The sequence below is a fragment of the Diceros bicornis genome, chromosome 19 (assembly GCF_020826845.1).
Source record: "Diceros bicornis minor isolate mBicDic1 chromosome 19, mDicBic1.mat.cur, whole genome shotgun sequence".
In the NCBI taxonomy this organism is placed as follows: domain Eukaryota; kingdom Metazoa; phylum Chordata; class Mammalia; order Perissodactyla; family Rhinocerotidae; genus Diceros; species Diceros bicornis.
Window position 1 is genome coordinate 91,266 of NC_080758.1, and position 19,958 is coordinate 111,223.

Here is a 19,958-nt window from a genome sequence, read left to right on the forward strand (position 1 = left end):
GGAGACAGGTTAGTGTTTCATTTTATTTAGAATGCATTCCAACAGTTAGCAAAGCTGGAGAATTAGAATGGACTTAGGACAATGTTTTAAATCCACAAGATTAGACGGATTACAGTGTCCCTATGGGAGGGTCGAGATACTTTTCCTCCTGGAAGACCTTGACGAAGTGGGGGGAGCATCTGCTGACTCCCAGGAGACCACAGGCAGCCCTGCCTAGAAGGAAGGGCAAAGGGACATAACAGGAGGTGGCAGAAAACCGGCCGTTGCCTGCCCCATTGGCTCCGACAGCACCTGCCCAGACTCCCCTTTCTCCAGGGGAGGGAAGGGGTGGAGGATGGGCGATGGTCTGGGCTTGTTTTAGTCTCTTACTTGTGCACAGCGGAGGGCAAAGCAACTCGCATACCACTGCTGTGAGGCCCTTGTAGCAGAGCCATGGCAGATCCATGTTCCCACCACGGGGAGAAGTTCCACTTAAGAACTTAAGAGCAGCATTCACGTATGTTCCTTGCTCCCTCTCCTCACCACACATTCCAGTGGACTTCTTCAGAGCCCCCCATCCCCGGTCCCATTTCCTGCACAACTTTCCGGCTTCCCTTTCTTTTGAGCATGTACCTGCATGCCGGATCAGGGATCAGCCCGAAGAGCAGACTTCTGCTTCAAAGATGTAAAAGTTCTGGTACCTCAGGACCCCTCAGCACACATCCTGCTTTCCATTCTCTGATCTCCGAGGCTAAACCACATGCCCACACCCCTGCACCCCCTGACACCCTGCACTGCATCACAGCGAGAAGGGTCCTTGCAGTGACAGCTCTGTCCCCCCTTAGGGGATGTCCCACTGTGTGTCTGAAATTCTCCTGACATTCCACCCATTATTCAACCCACTGGCAGCTGAATAGACCAACCTTCTCTCTGGGTTGTAGAGAGGACACCCCATGGAGCATTATTTAACACATGTCTTGGGAGGGGTTCTCCTGACAGCTCTAAGCACGCAATTGTGGCTCACTCCAACCCCCAAATTAAAAATTATAGCTACAAAATAGACACCCCGATATAGCAACCATGTCTGGGTCCATCTGTTTAAAACTCCAACATAAATGGAATTTCTACCTACCTACCCAGGGGTAGAAATCTAGCTACACCAACTGAGGCAGGTCAGCAAGGCCACGCCTAGTGGCACCTCCCTCCCTGGTCAGGAGCATCCACTCGGGGTAGCAGGAAGAAGGCTAAACGTCCAGGCAACCAACCTTCTCCGGATTGCATAGCTCTGCTCATCCATTGAATATTATGTTACTCGGGGCCCAAATGTTTCATTCTTCAAGGTCAAGAAGAGGTTTAAGGAGCTACCATCAATGACGACCTCTTTTCTCCTTAAGTTAAAAAAAAAAAAAAGCACAATGCCCAGCAATGCCTCCAAAAATACAACCACCAACCTTTTCTAACAGCCCCTCCCTAACCCACCTCTGAGCTGTCTACATGCCTAGTGCTGAACTCAGAGGCTGAACCAGAGGCAGGCAATGACCACCTCTACACAGGCCTCCTCTGCTCCCACTGCTGCCCAGGCTCTGAGCTCCTCGCCTCACCCACCCCCTGTCTAGGGCCAGTCCCCTCATCGCTGGCTGATTCTCTGCTCTCCCGTGACCACCGCTCCCCCTGCACTGTGGCCTTCTCAGGCTCCTCAGTCAGAAAGTGCCACCTGCTAGCCCCACAGTCCTAGAAATTGACCCTTTCACAGGCACATCCCCTCTCCTTCTCGGCCCACTCTTCATCTTAGCGTCTCTGCTCAGAACAGTAACTCAGGCCCTACCTGCCCAAACTAGAGGAAAATGACTCTAATGGAGCAGTTGTGAAACAGCCGATGCTGCGGGACAACCTGAGTGTGGGCCATCATGCTTGTTCATGGCGGGTCTCGCACTCTCTGAGCTTGTCGTGCCTGAACCACAGGGAGACAGCAACACTTCTACCGTCCCTCATATGCTCCAACAATTGTGGATACGCATCACCCAGAGCCCCTGACCTCAAATCAAGTAACTTTTTCAGTCACATGATCTCTTTGTATGCTCAGGGCTGGGATGGGGTGAGGAGAGTGAGGTATTTGCCCAGGTACAAATTTAAGGGGGAAGCAAAACCTCAGTGATCAAGATAAATAATAGTTTAATGCAATATTTTAAAACATCAAAATTAACGCAAAAAATCCATGAGGAACAAAGTACCGAAAATTTAAAGAAAGACAGGATCGGAATCACTGACTTTTCCTTTTGCCTCACGCTGCAACGGGGCTCGGCAAAGTACTGATCGTCCCACAGGAACAAAAGCACAATGAGTGCTTAACGAGGCTCTGTAACAGACCCCCTAAAATGTACGTTCTAGTCACCAGACTCAATAGAAGAATGTTGGGCTGCAAGAGTAAAGTATAAGCACCCTCAAATGAGGCTGCCGCCTAAGACTTCGTAGCCCTTCCGTCCACACCCTGGGACTTCACTCCTTGGTGGCTGTGCCCCAGGTCATGGCTTGGATCCTTGAGGGAGAGAGTCTACATGTCAAGAGAATGAGAGATCAGAATCTGGGATCTGGGAAGGGATGCCCATCAAGCCTGCTGTCACCTCCACTTCCATCTCTGAGGGTCACCAGACCCCAGGGCACGCCATGGGAAGTTCTAGAATGAGAGCCTTGGCGTGGCTGTAAGGGCCTGTGATATCCTGGGTTTGGGAGCACTCCTGGGGTCACCTCCATCAGCAAGTTCTAGGCAGAGATGAGCAGGGCAAGCCCCATCTGCCGCCACTCCGGCAGACGGAAATCAACAAAGTCAGCAGACCTCATGGACTCCTGCAGCAACGTCTATCAGGGACGCTCAGCCTGCCAAGCTAACAGCAGGGAGGATAGAGGGCAGTTACTGAGGATGTTAGGGAGCCCGGGTGTGATTGGACCTCAGAGGAGGGACCTGGGCGGAGGTGAGATTTCTACAGTGTTCTGTCACTGTTCTCCCCTTGATCTTACAGTGGCCGGGTCACTGATGTTCCTGCCCCCAATATCCTTTGCCTGAGCTGGACTGGTGGTGACCGGAGCAAAGTCACCTCTGTGCTCTCAAAGTCGCTCCCCGGGGGTGAGAACCTCTGCCCAGAGCTGGGCCAGGGCGAGGCTGCCCTCTGAGCGCCTCACCTTGCCGTGTCTGCCCAGGAGGAGTCTCGAGGTCCTGCAGCTGTTGGCCTTGCCTCCGTGTGTCCACCTCTGGCTCAGCAGCTCGCCCCGAAACTCATTTTCTGAGGATCAGAAAAAGCAAAGTTCATGAACGCCCTCTGTTCTAGCTCAGGGGAGAAATCGAGGAACTCGGGCCGCTCTTTCACACGGCGTTTATACAGTCCCCCTTCCCCCAGAAAGATGCGTTAAGTTCACAGCCCCGTGGCTGCTCCGGGGACGAGAGACAAGAGCTCTCTGAGGAAAGCCACTCTGATTGGGACACTCCTCAGAGGCTTCCAGTACCCTGCGCTCCTGCACCATCGTTCCCGCTCTGGCGGATGTTTTATGGGTGTGGTGCTCCACCAGCTCAGCCACTCCAGCCAGGGGGCTGGTCCAGTCAGACAAGGTCTAATGCTTTGCCTCCCTTTGCTCCGGTTCCTGGCATCCTTCCTCTCCCCGTGTCTCTGCCTCTCTCCAGGGCGATGCCTCCAGTTAATATTTAATTCCTTCCATAAATTCACACTTCGAAGCAGAGGCCCAAGGCATCAGCTGGACATGACAAAGAAATGCATCGTGTACCTATTCCCTGCACAGCACTCCCTGTTTCTATGACAACCAGCTTTCTCCAATTGCAGCGTTTCAAAGGAAGGTCATTAAGTAACCAACAATAAAAACAGGAAATGCATTTCCCTGCCCTCTGCTCTCTGCTTCTCCCTGGAAGTGAGTCTGGACTCTGCTGAAAGCAGGTCGGGCACACTGCTGTGGTACCCGTTATCTTTCTTCACCTCACGATTCTGAGGTGCGTCCCTAAATGCTGTTTTTCTAGAATTCCACCACTCCTGCCTCAGGCAGCTCTGGCCACAGCATCCTCTTGTCTGGAAATGCCTCAATCCCATTAAGGGCCTCCTGTGACCTCCAGGAGCACAAACACAGAGGGAAGCAGATTGGTTGTCAAGGAGACGGCCTAATGCAAGGTCTTCAAAGGAATGGATAAAACCAGCAGGATTTGGCACCTACTGTGTGCCTCCCCCTCACTGAGCTATGGGTCACCTGCAGGGGACCCCTGTGAGGTCTGGCCTCTACTAGAGAGGTGTGAGTGTGCCGCCCCTCCCACCCCTGTCCCCAATGGTCATTAGCATGCTCTAAGTGGGACCAGGCCCACCCACTGGGTATTCAAATTACCAAACCTATGACAGGAAAGTGGGAGTAGCATTTGGGAGTCACCCAGAGCCCTGAACCCACAAGGAGGATGCTTCAAAGTGCATGACGGGGGAAGAGGAAGCAGATAGCCTTGCCTCGTGGGGATGGAAGAGAGGAAATTCAGGAGGTGAATCCACAAGAACCATGCTGGCCACGTGGTGTGTTTCACACTCGAAGACGGGGTGAGAGTTCTTCTTGCATCTACAATGGTGAGGGTGGAAGCCGTGAGACCTGGGCCACAAAGCACATGGGGTTCACTTTCCCCACGTACCTCCCAGGCGAGAAGACGCTGCGGAGACCTGCGCGCTGGGCTGATCTGCAAGGCTCAACAGAATTTCTTGTCATGGTCACCCATGTAAACGTGTGCGGTAACTGGGGCACGTCTGCTGACAGCTGGAGGGAAGGACACGAGGTCCCAGGTCTGTGCTGTGAGCAGGGCTGTTCCCTCCCTCTCGGCCCCCGCCCAGCGTGACTCCCCTGCGCTCCTTCTGCCCCAGGTCTCTCTGGCTTCCCCGAGAGGCCCAGCAGAGGAGAACTGCGCAAGTCTCTGCAGAGGGACCTCTGCTTTTGTTTGATGGGAGGTAACTGGCTCCCAGGTGCTTCTCCACGCTCACCTGCCCTGGGGCGTCTGGAAGTGAAGTCTCGAAGGTCAGCTCTGACCCTCAAAGCCCCACACCTGCTCAGGCAAAGCACTGAGGCCTTAAGAACATCTGCTCCAGCGTCGCTCCCTCTAAACAGCCGCTACCGCCTCCTCTGCGCAAGAGAGCAGAGCCACGCCCTGGCAATGACTTTGGCGCCTGCAGAGTGAAGCTAAAGAAGGCACACCCCCAAGACCAGGGTCTCATTCACAGGACCTGGCTCTACCGTGAGACAATCCCTTCCTTTTCTTGGGAATTTTTTGGTAGCAAACTATAGCCACTACTGGAAGCCCAGTAAAGCTCACCAGTGCTTCTCCTTCGCTGGGAAACAACTGAGGGACCCTCTTGGTCTCCAGCTGAGACCTGCATGTGGCCAGGCCCCACTGCAGACAAGACCCCTCCTGTCTGGACGCACGAAGCAGTCAGCACCCTGGCTTGCACAGAGGAAGCACGTGAAGCCCCCACGTGCCACAACTAAGGCAGAGTCCCCAGGCCAAAGGAAGGCCCTGCACAGAAACATGAGGGGCGTCCCATGAAGATGCCCCTCCAGAAGTCACGCTGCCTGTGGACACTCAGCAGCGGCGGGGGTGGGGCGGGGCAGAGCAGCTCTGGCTCCTGCTCCCGCACCTGACCTGCGAGTCACCTTCTTCATCCACGAAGTGGGAGGAAAGAGCCATTCAGAGGTTTGGAACGTGTGTGAAAAGTGCCCTCTTGGCGGCTGGTGCACAGTGAACACGTGAAGATGTCGCTGCCTTTAGGACCAGGAATCCAAAGGGAGGAAGAGGTTTTCCTCAACACTCACCCTTTCTTTGGGTTCTTAGGTCTCTAATGGGTTCATCTGAGTCCCTGCTCATAGACGGACACAAATAGCAAAGAAGCCACTTGGGAGCAGGTGGCAAGGACGGCGGCACTGGCTGTGACCTCTCCTAGGGCCCCTGTACTGCGCACCCTGCCTGCTCCAATGCCCCAGCGCCTGTCCTCACAGAGGCCCCCAAACTCACGTTTACAGGACTCTGGATGGCAGACAAGCTCAGAAAAGCACCCAGGGCCTGTTGGCAGATGCACGCACGTCCTTGGAGTGAGGAGTCTCCTGGGAGATCAACTGGCGGCCTCCTCCCTGGGCCAGAGCCCTGACCCAGGCCACAGCCCGCCCGCCCCTCTGCGATTGATGCCACTTTCTCCAGCTCAGCGTCCCTGCAGACCCGCAACCAGCCCAGTCGGGCCTGGGACGCAACCAACATCTCTTGTGAAACCGCAGCACATAGGCCTGGAGCCAGAGTACTCACCCCTCCCGCAGTGCCCCCCCGCGGGTATCCCAGAGGGACCTCGCTGGCCCACCTGGGGCCCCCGGCCCGCAGATAGCACACGCTTCTCCCTCCTGACACAGGTGTCTGTGGCCACTTCCAACCCCACTTCCTGGAGGGCCCCATGCAGAAGGCTATGTCCTCCTGGAGGGTTCCTAGACCACCCTGAACCCAGCCCTGCCCCAGCACTGACAGCCCGACCTCTTCCTCGGTGCCAGACCTTCCCCACCACCTCAAAATAAGAACAAATGACAGGAAGGCTGAGGGGGAGAGTAACTGTGGGAAGTCAAATGTTTTCTGAGCCTCACTAGGTGTTGTGTCTCTGGTGGCCATTGGCTGCCTTTGAGCCGGGAGCTCCTACTATCTGCCCCCCAGCCAGCATGCAAACAGGGAAGGGGCTTCACACGGAGGGAGCCCACGTCTTGGCTCTCCCATGCTCCCACACCTAGCAGAGACGCTCACCACTCAGTGGGACACGTCAGCCCCCAGCCTCATGCCCCCTGTCCCCTACTCTGTCACCAGCATAGGGAGGGATCTTGCATCCCTGCCAAGCCAACCTTTCCATCTGGGCTTGATATCTCCTCCTTCCCAGCACCGATTAAAAGTTCCCAGAAATACCAACAATATCTCATATTCCTCTCGAATATTTCGCTCCCTCTCAACTGGACCCTTCCTGGGGCTTTTCAACTCTTCGACAAGCTGGAGGAGCTCAAGTTTAAAAAATACAATCCATCTGGACTCCACATCCCAGCCCCGCTACCTCTCCATCTCTACCCACTTCATACCTGCATTTCTTAAGGGACTCAAACTTGCTAACTCTGTTCTTCACTCTCCACTCCAACTGGCCTCCACCTGCAGCCCTCCACCAAAAAGCGGTCCTTGAAGGGTCACCAGCAACGTCCACCTCACATCCTCATCATGCACCACTACACATTTTCTCCCTCCGTGTGGTGGACACTCCCCACCTCCCTCTGCATGTGAGCCTCTCTTCCATAGCCCACGCAGTCTTCTTCTGCTCCCCGGGCCATCCCACCACCTCCTCTTCTGACTCCCATCCCTGATCATAACATCTGCTTCCTGCAGGACTCAGCTTTTCCTCTCCCCTCTCAGCTATCAGCTCCTTGAGCATGAACACTGGGGACTGTCCTGGGTCCCAAATCCTGCCACTGTTATTTTATGAATCTTGCCAGAATCTGACGATTTATGACCTCTCCAGCTGTTTTGTTTTGTTTTCAAAAATTGAAAAACTGATTGTAAAATTCATAAGGCAATTCAAGTAACACAGAATAGCCAAAACAATGAAGTTGAACCCCTCTCACACCATAAAAATTAACCCACACTGGATCACAGATCTAAATGTAAGAGCTAAAACTCTTAGAAAACATAGGAGTAAATCTTCCTGACTTTGAGTTAGGCAATGGTTTCTTAGATATGAAACCAAAAGCTCAAGCAATAAAAGAAAAAATGGATAAATTGGACTTAAAGTTTAAAACTTTTGTAAGTCAAATAACACCATCAATAAGTTGAAAAGACAACCCATAGACTGGGAGAAAATATTTGCAAATCATATATCTGATAAGGGACTTGTATTCAAAATACCTAAAGAACTCTTAAAACGCCATAATAAAACAAATAAACCCATTTTAAAATGGGCAAAGGGTTTGAATAGACATTTCTCCAAAGACAACATACAAATGGTCAATATACTCGTGAAAAGATGCTCAAAATCTAGTCATCAGGGAAACACAAATGAAAACCATAACGAGACACCACTTCACACCCACTGAGAGGGCTATAATTTTTTTTAAAAAACAGAAAATAACAAGTGTTGGAGAGAATATGCAGAAATGGAATCTTCACACATTGCTGATGGAAATGTGAAATAGCACAATTACTTTGGAAAACAATCTGGCATTCCTCAAAATATTAAACGTAGAGTCACCATATGACCCAAGGATTCCACTCCTAGGTATAGACCAAGAGAAATGAAAACAGATGTCCACACAAAGCCTTGTACACAACTATTTACGGCAGCTTTATTCATACTAGCCAAAAAGTGGAAACAACCCAAATGTCCATCAACTGCTGAGTGGATGATAGAAATACGACTAAATGGTATGGGCAATAAAAAGATTAAAGTGCTCGCACATGGTACAATGTGGGTGAACCTCAAAAACATCCTGCTCAGTGAAAGAAGTCAGACGAGAAAGACCACATATTGTACAGTTCCATAGTTATGGAATGTCCAGAAATGGTAAATCCATAGAGACAGAAAGTAGATTCGTGGTTGCTGGGGGCTGGGGGAGAGGTGCAAATGGGGACCGACTGTTAATGGACATGGGGTTTCTTTGTGAGCGATGAAAATGTCTTGAAATGAAATTGTGGTGACATATGCACAACTCTAGGAATACACTGAGACCCCTGAACTGCATGCTTCTTTTTTTTTTTTTTTTTGGTCAGCTTTTTTTTTTTTTTTTTTTTTTTTTTTGGTGAGGGAGATCAGCCCTGAGCTAACATCCGTGCTAATCCTCCTCTTTTTGCTGAGGAAGACCGGCTCTGAGCTAACATCTATTGCCAATCCTCCTCCTTTTTTTTTTTTTTTCCTTCCCCAAAGCCCTAGTAGATAGTTGTATGTCATAGTTGCACATCCTTCTGGTTGCTGTATGTGGGATGCGGCCTCAGCATGGCCGGAGAAGCGGTGCGTCGGTGCGTGCCAGGGATCCGAACTCGGGCCGCCAGTAGGGGAGCGCGTGCACTTAACAGCTAAGCCATGGAGCCGGCCCGAACTGCACGCTTCTAACGGGGGGATCATATGACCTGTAAACTCTGTTTCAATACAGCTGTTCTCTGAAAGTCCACGGCACACACAAGGAGCTGAGCGGGACAGTCTCAAGGACACCACCTCGGCGCCCGGCCTCCCCGCTGGAGCTCTCACTCACCCAGGCTCAGGGCCAGACATGTGGTGACCAACTCTACAGAGGGCAGAGGCCTGCTCAGGGCGGACACCCCGTGCAGGGTCCTGCTCAGCCCCGGGGAGTGAACCTGGAGGGTGACAAGGGAGGCAGGTATTCCAGCCTCACACCAGGTCAGGGAGGGGACTGGAGCGCAGGGTCGGCGTCAGGGGCCGTCCAGCGGGAGGAGGGTCTGGTGTGCTCTGGAGCTTTAGAAGAGCCATCGAGTGGACGCTCACATCAAAAATAATCTTCTGACCCAGGAGCTGCCCGACAAGAGATGAACTGCCTCCTGCCATGATGTGTGGGTCACTGGCCCGGAAGCCTGTGGCCGGTCAGTGAGGCCACCTCTGGGGACTCTTGCATATGGAAGAAGGTCCACACGGGTTGCGTTTTGTTGTCCCAACCAGGGTTCTGTGAGCCTGTGTCCTGGTCCGGCCTGGACTCCCCATCACTCCTTATCCTGGGGGCCAGGGAGGGCTGGGCCCAGGGGTGCAGCAGGAGGATGGGTCATGGCAGTGATGTGGGCCATGGAGGGCAGAGTGAGGCACCTCAGACTTCACCCCCCAGCCCCCCCGCCACGGCAGCTGGGCCAACCCAGGCCAAAAGAAGACAACTGCTTCTGGCGTCACGACCCAGAACAGCACAGACCCAGCTCTCACCTCTGCTCATCGAGATGTGTCAGCAGCTGATTGCCGAGCCCAGGGTTGCAGCCAATCTCCCCCCTCCCATAACAAACCAACCGCACGGCTCAATGTCCTGCCTGTGCGTGTGCGTCCCTGGGCTGCCACGCCCCGGATGCTCCAGCCGCACCTGCCACAGGGTCTGGCGGGGGCAAGCCTCCCCAGCATTCATTAGTCCTTATGTGGAGTGGAATTTTGGCAAAGCAGGTTCCTCCTCCTCTCTATTCCTCTCCACTTCAAAGCCATAAACTGAATATACCCATTGAAAAGCTGGGCCCTAGAATTGAGTATAAATGTCTTTTGCCATTTAAAAGGAAAAATGTTTTTCCTATTTTTCACCACAACTTTCATCCATTCCCTCCTTGCTGCTACTCAGGTTTAAGGCAAAGCCCAGAAAGACAGGAACAAAAGGGTTAGAATAAAAGCGTGGAAACAATTTAAGGCCCACACAAAACTGACCACAGGTCACAGTAGACAGTTGGGGAGACCACAGCCCAGAAGTCCACCCTTTGGACCCAGACAGCTTCTGACTCTGAAGCCCTGAAGTCAGGACCACGCTCCCAGAGGTTGGAAGACAAGGCCCTCGGAGGGCACACAGGCCCACACCCTGTCACACAGCTCCCACGGGCTGCAGAAGGAGGTCTAGGAGCATCCCATCAAGTTCACAGTGAGGTCCTCACCCCGGAAGCCTGTTCCCGGGACCTTCCCTAGACCTGGGGGCCAGAGCCTCGGGGGAGCGCACCAGGAGCCTGCACTGGACGAACAAATACGACTCTTAGGAAGCTCCCTCGATCCACAGTGTGGACGACGGCCAGGAGCAGGAGCAGGGACAGGACCAGTGACAGCTGGACAGAGCAGACGTGGCCTGGTCCAGGCAGTGTTGGGAGGTGGAGATTGGTGTAGGAATTATTTGGGAAGGCTTAATACCGTCACATCTGCCTTCCCTAATTTGGAAATAAAATATAAAACCAAAATGAAAAATCCAATGGAAGAGTTGGGAGATAGAGTTGAAGAAATGTACTAGAAAAGTCAACAAAAAAAACAAAGAGATGGAGGACAAGAAGGAAAAACTGAGTCAGACCTAGCAGTGACTCTAGAGTTCCAGGTCGAGGAACCAAGAAAGTGAGAGGAAAAGTATGAATTAAATAATAAAAAATAATTTCCCGGAACTAAAGGAGCCAGTGCCTGGGGGTTGGCTCCAGGCCCGGGGCAGGGAAAGCCGGAGCCTGGAGTGAGCAAGGAAACACCCCAAGAGCAATGGAGATGCGTTGGGACTCGGAAGCCAGCTTTGTGGGCTTCCACTGGCCAGCAGGGACACACTGAGCATCAAAATAGTGATTATAACCCACTGGATAAACTACATCATGAGTCCATACAGATATCAATAAAAATGAATAAATTGGTAGTTTGATGACGAATGAGGTATTTCCATAGTTTCAAAGGACCTTCCCCCTAAATACTGATGAATTGCAAAGGGGAAAAGAGCGTCGCTACGGCAGTGAGAGATGCTGGGTAGCACTGTCTAACCAGTGGTCAGAGGATCCGTGTGAGGACGCAGGGAGAAAAGCCACAGACTTGGTCTTCACACAACCCCAGCCCAACCACAGGGACGGCTGACAAACCCAAATTGAGGGGCGTTCTACAAAAAACTGACCAGTGCTCTTCAAAAGGATGAAGGTCATGACCAACGAAGACAACCAAGAGGCCACGTGGTTCTGAGCCCGTCCTTGGAGGAGCTGGAGAAGTCTGAAGCCGCATGAGGGCTGGAGGACCACGCCGGTGAGGGGAGTCTGGAGGAGAGGGTCTTCTTTGTCGGAAACACACAGACAAGTGTTCTGGGTGATGGGCATAGACTTGACAAGTGTACGTACTCTCAAGTGGTTCAGGAAAAACAGCTTTGTCCTGTTTCTGTGAGTTTGAGATTGTTTCAAGAAATATTTTTAAAAATAACGGGGCATGGGGGTGTGATTTCAGTAACGGGTGGTCAGTGGAGGCCTCTGTGAGGAGAGCTTGAAGCCGGGACCCGGGGGTCCCCAGGCCCCTCCAGCTGCACCTCTCCACCCTCCACAGTACCAGGACTGTTCCTCGAAGTGAAGCACACAATAGCTAACACGTCCTGGGCCAAGGCTCCCTCCAGGGGCCTCCTGGAAAGTTCAGGGACAGCCAGGGCAGGACGGGCCCTTGGGAGAGTCTGACAGCCCTGAAAATCCAAAAGGAGGTGGTGCCTGTGCCGTGGACACTGTGGGTCCCAAGCAGGGGCTGCAAGGAAAGTGGTACACCCTCGAGACCCCCCAGGTCCCTCCTACAATTTTCCTGCAGCACCCCAGAGGTCCCAAACCTGGGCGGCTTTTCTCTCGGCCCCCGGGCCCCCTTCTTGGCTCCCTGCCCTGGAAGAGCCGAGCTGCAGTGGGGGTCTCTGTTCTTGGGTTTTGGGGGTCTCAAGGCAGCATGGGCGTTCCACTCAATGGACCAGCTTTTGGCAGGAAATGCAAACAGGGCTGAGAGGAAAGTGAGGGCAAGTTTTGCTCTTTTTCTTTCTGGTTTTTTTTTTTTAGCTGGAATTCAGAGAGAAGTAAAGTGAAGACCTGCTGAGTGGAGCCAAGACAGACCTGCTTTTGCTGAGTTTAGGTGAAAATGAGAGGAGAGAGGGGTGGGGTAGAGGGAGTTGGCAATTCTACAGCTTTGCACATTTCTCTCATTATTTTGCTTCTAAATCAGCCTCGCTGGTACTTTCTCTGTTCAATAAAAGCCAAATGCAGCCATGTCCCTTAATCTCTCCAACAGCAGCTCACTGCTGAGAAAATAATACAGATGTAACTTCCAGCATCAGACACTTTCTTTTCCATTTATATGCAAATAGTGACCTTTCACCCAGGCTGTCTCGAAGTGTTTCCTTAAAAATGCAAATAGCATGCTGCAGGCAGTTACTGTAGCTGAGTCTTTCTCGTATTATTATTATTATTTCTTTTAACCTGGCAGGTGCCGGAAACACAGCGGCACCAGCAAACCGCTCAGCACGCACTGCTTGCTCCACGCGGATGCACACGGGACTCCTGCGAGAACGTTTCACCCCAACTGGAGTTCAACACTGGGGGTCAACACTAGTGACCTCAATCTCGACCTCCATCCGGGCTGTGAGACCCCAGGACACTCCAAGATCTCAGAGGCACATGTGCTCCACTCTCAGAGGAGGAGCCAGGGGGAGGCAGCTCCCCAGAGCCCTGAGTCCTCCCAGACCCCCCCAGGCCAACAAGAAAGATAAGAAGAACAGGAGGCTAGGAGAAGCCAGGGGAGGAGCCTGAGGGAAATGGATGCGGCTACCATGTGTGCAGAAGGCATTGAGGTGTGAGTCTCCCTCCCACTCCCCCGACCCACCCCACTGACCAAGTCAGGCCACAGGCCAGGGAAGGAGCCATGGAAGGGGTCCACTCTATCACCTGTGCCGGCCCACAGCCGGCCCCCGCAATTCCCCCCGCAGGACCCTCTCCCCCATCATCTGTGTCCGTGTCTGCTGCCCACCAAGGCCCAGAGCCTGGGTCACCGCAGGTGCTCAGGAAAGGAGGGTGGTGGATGGCCAGGCTGACCCACGGGCCTGCCTCGCTGAGCCACAGTCAGAGACACTTTACAGACCAGGTACACCCTGAGTTGCTTGTCTCAATCCTGGGGTGCAGAAGGGAGTGCACAGAGGAAAACAAAGGAACAGGAAGGGATGGCACAGGCCTCCTCCAACAGGTCAGGAACCCACAGGCTAGTTTTCAGGCACCCTCCTTGTAAGCCTCTGGAGCCTTCAGAGGGCACATTGGCCTCCCTGGATTGGGAGGGGCCTTCTCTGGAATTCTGCGGGAGCAGAACTGCCCAGCCCAGGGAGAGGAGAAATGGACACTTCCTTCTTCCTTGAAACCACATTTTATTTAGGCTCTTGAAGGTAACCCGACTAGAACAGGCTCTCTTTTGCATAAAAAGACTAAAACTAAGCTGCTCAAATCTCCCTTTAGGGTCTGTCCGTGCTCTTGCTCATGTCCAGTTCAGAAAGAAGAGGGCTCTCCGGCCGCCGCAATGGCTTTGACAAGGCCCGGTTTCCCTTCTCCCACCCCCACCCCCTCCAGCTCCAGGAAATGGAAGCCTTCCTGTTCCTGTGGGACGGAGAAGAGCAGCCGCAGGCTCCTGACCTCAGGCAGCTGCTCCCCAGAAAGCTGAACTGTAGCTGCAGCTCCAGGATCAGAGTGCACTCCCACACCCCCACCCCGTGATGGCTGATCTTCTGGGGTGGGGAGAACCCACCTGTGGGCCTCCTACCACTGCCCAGCAACAACCCACTCTGCTGTCTTTTAGGCTTAGAAATATTGGGGGGTGCATATGTGTGGCCCCCAGTCTGGATGCACTGTGTTCAGCCAGCACTGCAGAGAAGAGCTGCTCACACAGAGCAGTGGCCGGCCTGAGTGACTCAGGCAGGAGGGGCGGGGCCGGGCGGGGTGGGCAGAGCCCCACCAGGTCCCAGATGTCACGCCCCCTGCGCTGACGCATGAGATCCCGACAGCGTCAGAGTGCTCTCTGGGAATGCGTCCTGCATCACAGAAGCGTCGACTCTGACTGTGCTATCAGAGCCCATTTGGGGTCCTCTAGATGACAGAGGTGCAGGCTGCAAGCCCAGCACGAGAGCTCAGACCCTGGGACAGGAAGGGAACCCCACACACAGCAGCAGGTTCTGAACTTAGAAGCAGGATGCGTGATTTGCAGCTGGACTAGCAAAGCCAGAGTCCTCACGACATGCTCCAGCAGCCTTTGAGGAGGCTACAGGGCTTCCTGAGATGCCTTTCTTCTCCCTTTGGGGTCATGCACTGAGGAAGGAGACCCCCAACTTCAGGACTTCGGGTTCTCTATGGGCTTCTCTGATGGCCTCAGTGACATTTCCAGGAAGCATCAGAACCACTAGACGAGAGAAGGCGGCAAGCTCACAGGTCTTCACAACTCTCTCCAATTGTGAAAATTACTGGTTTGTGTGTGTTGGGGGAGGAGACCCTCACAGCTAACCTGCTTTCGTGCAAAATGAGACCCCAAGAAGCCACCTACGGCTGGGGCGGGGGCGTGGACTCCATGGAAATAAATGAGATTACACAAAAATCTAAATAATCTAGCCAAAACAAATCAGACCGTTAAAGAGTAACAAGAGGCACCACTCTAGCCTGGATACCACAGCAGGGCTTTCTGTCCCGGTGACTGGTCTCGACCCACCAGAAGGCAGAGCTCACCCCCAAGAAGGAGCAGATGGTCAAGGGAAAATTCAAAACAGAAAACTCCTCAATTGAGTGTTTAAGTAGCTTTTCATCCCACCTCACTTTTCCCTCTTACATCAAAACCAAAATTTAGAACCATCCGTGGAGACGTCTGGCCCAGCACTGAAAACTCGGAGCCCTGCGTTTATAAGGGCACCTCGGGCCCGCACATGGGTCTATACCAGAACCAAACCCTGGGTGCCTCCCCGCCAGGCGGGCCCCAGACCTGATGGCCTGCAGCCTCTCCTCAAAGGCAAGCAGGGACACCCATGAGGCCGATGCAGTGTGATGAGAGAGCTGCAAGAGAGTTCAGACTGCGGTCTGAGGACAACCTCCCGGGCTGTCTGGGCTGCTGGGCATGGGGCTGGGCAATGGGCCTGGGCAGGGCTGGGGGGCCATGAAGGGAGGGTCCTCTGGAAGCCTTTCATATCCAGGCTGCACCTCTCCCTGGGAAGCTAATTGGCCTCCAGCCTCAGCGCCCTGTCTGTAAAACGGGGCAATAGCAGTGTCCACCCACAGGGCATATTAATGGGAATTAAATGGGCCATCACACCCCAGGCACAGGGGTTGAAATAACAGTGTCAAACGTGTCTGTTTGCCCCTCACGACCCCAGCCATATTTCTGGTCCCATTTTATAGATGATGGCCCAGTCTCAATGAAAACGGTGTCAAACGTGGTAAGCCCTCCCAACTTCAAATCCCTGTTTTTGCCTAAACAAAACTTTGGTAAGTGTAGACTGTGTGAGAAATTACACAGTTCCACGTGCAAACTGATGATTAACAAACCAATTAATTGTTCACTTTAGCAGTCTTGTGGGTGAGTAGGCCGCTTTTGAACCACGGATTCTGGGAGGCCCTAGAACAGTTACTGTCCCGGGAAACCCAGGGCTAGGAGGGCCCTTGTCCCCAAGCACCCTATTTATGTCACAGGCGAGGCTCTAAGTCTATGAGACGCCTCGTGGAGAACAGGCAGCACCTTCAGTTGGAACCACTTGGGCTGCCCACAGAGGATGACTGATAAAGCTGTTTTATTTTCAGAGTTCAATAAACCCTGTAGGTGTAAAGACTGAAGTCAACTCAGCCAGATGCACAGGGAAATGAGGACGGTGCCTTGGGGGCCCTTGAAGCGGTGGGTCTGGCTCACCGAGACCTGGGGCGTCACACCTGAGTTGTTTGCTGCTGTTGGTTTGAGGCCTGGGAGCCGCAGGGACCCTCTAGGACCTTCTAAAGCAGGCGCCAGGAGCACAACGCCTCCAAGTTCCCGTGCCAGCGGAGAGAACTTGGGACCCTCCTCCCTCCCAGGCAGGGGCAGGTCAGCCCGGATCCTGGAGGGCCTGTGGGCTGCAGGTGAAAGGAGCCCACTGGCCCTGGAACTCCAGGGACCCTCCTGCTCATGCTGCTCTTCTAATGTGTAGTTTTTAGGCCACAAAATAAGAAAAGAAGAGAGGACCCAGATGGCTTCTGCCTGAGCCCTCAAACTGATGTTGAGCACGATCAAGGTGTGAAGCCAGGCGTGAGGGTGAGGTGGGGGCCCGGCAGGCTCGTCTGTCAGCAGCTTGGCCCATATGGCGAGTCCGCTTCTCCTCCCCACATCTAGATCGCACATTCGCACTTGCACCTGCCCAGCCACCCTGACCAAAGCAGGACCGCCGCGCATGCCACTCCTTCAAGGACCTGGCCCATGCACACCCTCCGCGCAGGCGCCGTCCTGACACAGCCTGGCTGGGGCAGACTAAAATGTCCATGCCATCTGATTAAAATAACATTGCATTTTTAAGTGCAAATTTAAAAATGAAAAAGGGATGAAGAGATGGGTAAGAAAATCTCTTCTCACAAAAAAAGCTCACCTGGGCGGGCCCCGTGGCTTAGCGATTAAGTGCGCGTGCTCTGCTACTGGCGGCCTGGGTTCGGATCCCGGGTGCGCACCAATGCACCGCTTCTCCAGCCATGCTGAGGCCGCATCCCACATACAGCAACTAGAAGGATGTGCAGCTATGACATAGAACTATCTACTGGGGCTTTGGGGAAAAAAAGGAGGAGGATTGGCAATAGATGTTAGCTCAGAGCCGGTCTTCCTCAGCAAAAAGTGGAGGATTAGCATGGATGTTAGCTCAGGGCTGATCTTCTTCAAAAAAAAAAAGAAAAAGAAAAGCTCTTGTGCTCCTCCCCGCAGGAGCCAACTGAAGGGGGAAAGAGCTTGAACTGGTCCGGCTCAGCGCCAGTGACACTGAAGATAAAAAAGAAGCTGACTGCACCCTGTGCTTCCCACTTGCAAGTGTTTATTAATCCATTCTCTCTAAAGCAAGCTGGATGGAGCCTGAGAGCAAAAGCATTTTAAGTCACGCGAAAGACATCTCTCTCCCATTTTGTTTTGAGGTTTCTTTTAAGCAATATTTGGGGAAATTCAGCTGTCCATGAAAGACAGAAAGTATGCTGAGAACCTCAAGACATCCCCCCTACAGACCCCAGGAAGCACCCTGGGCTGGACAGCGGGCTGCCCCCAGTGAGGGGGTCCCAAGAGAGGACAGGCCCTGGGTCCTCAGAGAGCAGAAAGGCCACGGGGGGCAGCCCCAGTGGCAGCTGCTCTCATCCTTTCTGGGAAACACAGCATTTTTCAGGCTGACTAATCTAATGATGCAGGTTCCCGAAGACCATTTTCCTGTAAACTCACACCACAAAATTCCTGTCAAAATTATATTTGTAGATAACCAACTTTTGGTTTATTCATGAGTGAGTTCACAAGGAAAGAACAGAGGAGGATCTAGGAGCTGGGGGAGCTGCAGGGGACCCCCAGCCAGGCACCCCTTTCAGCTCTCCTGACAGCTTTCCTCAGGATAAAAGCCAAGAAAAGGGATCTGGGACGAGACTTCCAGGCCGGCACCGGTGCGGGTCTGGGTAAAGGGCAAGTCTGACTGGCCGCCCAGGGCCCTGCCTGACAAGGATCAGGTGACTACCGGCGCCCCCCCTGCCTGGCCGCCACCCCGCGGCCCTGCCAGCTGGGCCAGTGCCCTGCCTCCCCGTCCACTCTGGGCCAGAGCTGACCACGGTATTCTAGTCTCTCCTGGTCCCATCATCCCCACCCAGGACGGGGTGAGGGGCCCCGTGCCCACTCCCTCCTCACCACAGCAGATGTGCCTCTTGCTCCAAGTCCACCCAGAAGGAGCTCGGCCCCCACCAGCCTGCCCCCCGCCATCGGGGCAGCTGTGGGAGGCCCAGGGGTACCTCTTTGCCACGTTGTCAGTCTGCAGGCACCCTGCTGTCTCTGCCCTCTACTGGTCCAGGCAAGCCAGCATTCCAAACTGTGCAGCCATGCCCAGGCGTGGGCACCACCAGGAGGGGGGTCAGCTCAGCTCTGCTGCACGCACGCCCCCATCTCCTCAACCAGAGTTGGCGCGATCCCCTCTGCCCCCACCCACGTGCTCACCGAGTCACCCACGTCCTCATGGGCACATTCAGTGACCCCAGGCCAGAAGAGGACAGCGGGGCCCAGAGCAGAGAGGTCTGAGCTCTGGGTCGCACGAGGGAGAGCACCCCCATGGCCACAGCGGTCAGGGCGAGGAGGACAGGCCAGGCTCCAGCCAGAGCGGCACAGCTGTGGGTCCGCTGCCTGGGGCAGGTCTGGGTGCCCTCTGAGCACACTCGTGCCAGCACACCCTCTGCCGGCCTCTCCCTGATGCCTCTGGGCACTGACAGGGCTTCCCAGGAAAAGCTGCTGTGACCCTCACCCCAGGAGCCCCAAAGTTTTTGCCCACTGCATGGTGTCATCTCAGAGCAGATTCTTTTCTCTCAGGCACCAGGAGCGTTCAGGGCAATGGGTGACTGCTGCCTTTGCCAGAATCTTCCAAGAGGGCCAGAGCATTGGCTCCGAATATTGGGGGCTGCCTCCACACCTGTGGGCAACACCTGAGGGTCACACAGTTCCCCTGGGTTACTCTTTAGACAGAAGCAGCCCCCTGCCCTGGGTGAGCTCCCAGGCCCATGTTGTGATCCAAGGGAGTCAGAGTCCAGGCCATTCCAGGATGGAAGGGCCTCCACATCCAACTCTTCACCAATGCCGTTGTAAGATCCAGTGCCACCCAGGTGCCCAGGGGACGGGGGATCCTGTAGGGGCCTAAGTCTCCAGATCCACAGGACAGAAGCGTTCCTGAAGCTGCCTCCTCTTCATAAACAAACCTCTCTAAGCACTGACCTGGCCTCCTCTGCACGGTTCGGTCCTGCCCTGTTGGTGATACCCTCCCCGCTGGCACCACAAAACTCCAATCCCTGCTCTCTGACTCTTTTGTTTACCATTAATTAACGGGGCCATATGGAAGGGGGTGATAATCACAGCCACAGACCAATGCAAAGGGAGCCCTGGTGGCGAGGAGACTGGGCCTCTCCCCATCGCCCTCCTAGCCCTAGGCGAGGACAACCTACACTCCCCCAGGCCAGAGCAAGGGCAAGGCAGGCTCTGCCAGAGTCCTGAGGAGGCAGGGTCCAAGCACGCCCTATCACACCACGGCTGAGGGCTCACCCCCTCCAGGTATGCCCCAATACCCCTCCTGCCTTTTGTTCATTCAGCCACTAGCCTCAGAAATGTTCTCAAGTTTCTCTGATTTTTTTTAAGCCGCGAGGGCAAAATCCCTCTCCCATCTCTCTCTCCCAAAAGGATAATGATGATAATCGCTGTCATTACCGCCATTATTGTGACACAGTCTGATGGCCCAAGAGTGAGCCCGCACCCCGCTTCCAGACC

The 19,958-nt window shown here is 54.0% G+C and overlaps 1 protein-coding gene across 1 annotated transcript in view; it reads right to left on the reverse strand.

The window, feature by feature from the left end:
* The window catches only part of MYT1 (myelin transcription factor 1), a 69,178-nt gene that overhangs the window by 43,666 nt on the left and 5,554 nt on the right, over positions 1 to 19,958 (reverse strand). The window contains exon 2 of the mRNA XM_058562222.1: positions 3,157 to 3,257. Coding sequence (XP_058418205.1) covers positions 3,157 to 3,257 — 101 coding nt within the window. The remainder of the gene's footprint in view (positions 1 to 3,156; positions 3,258 to 19,958) is intronic.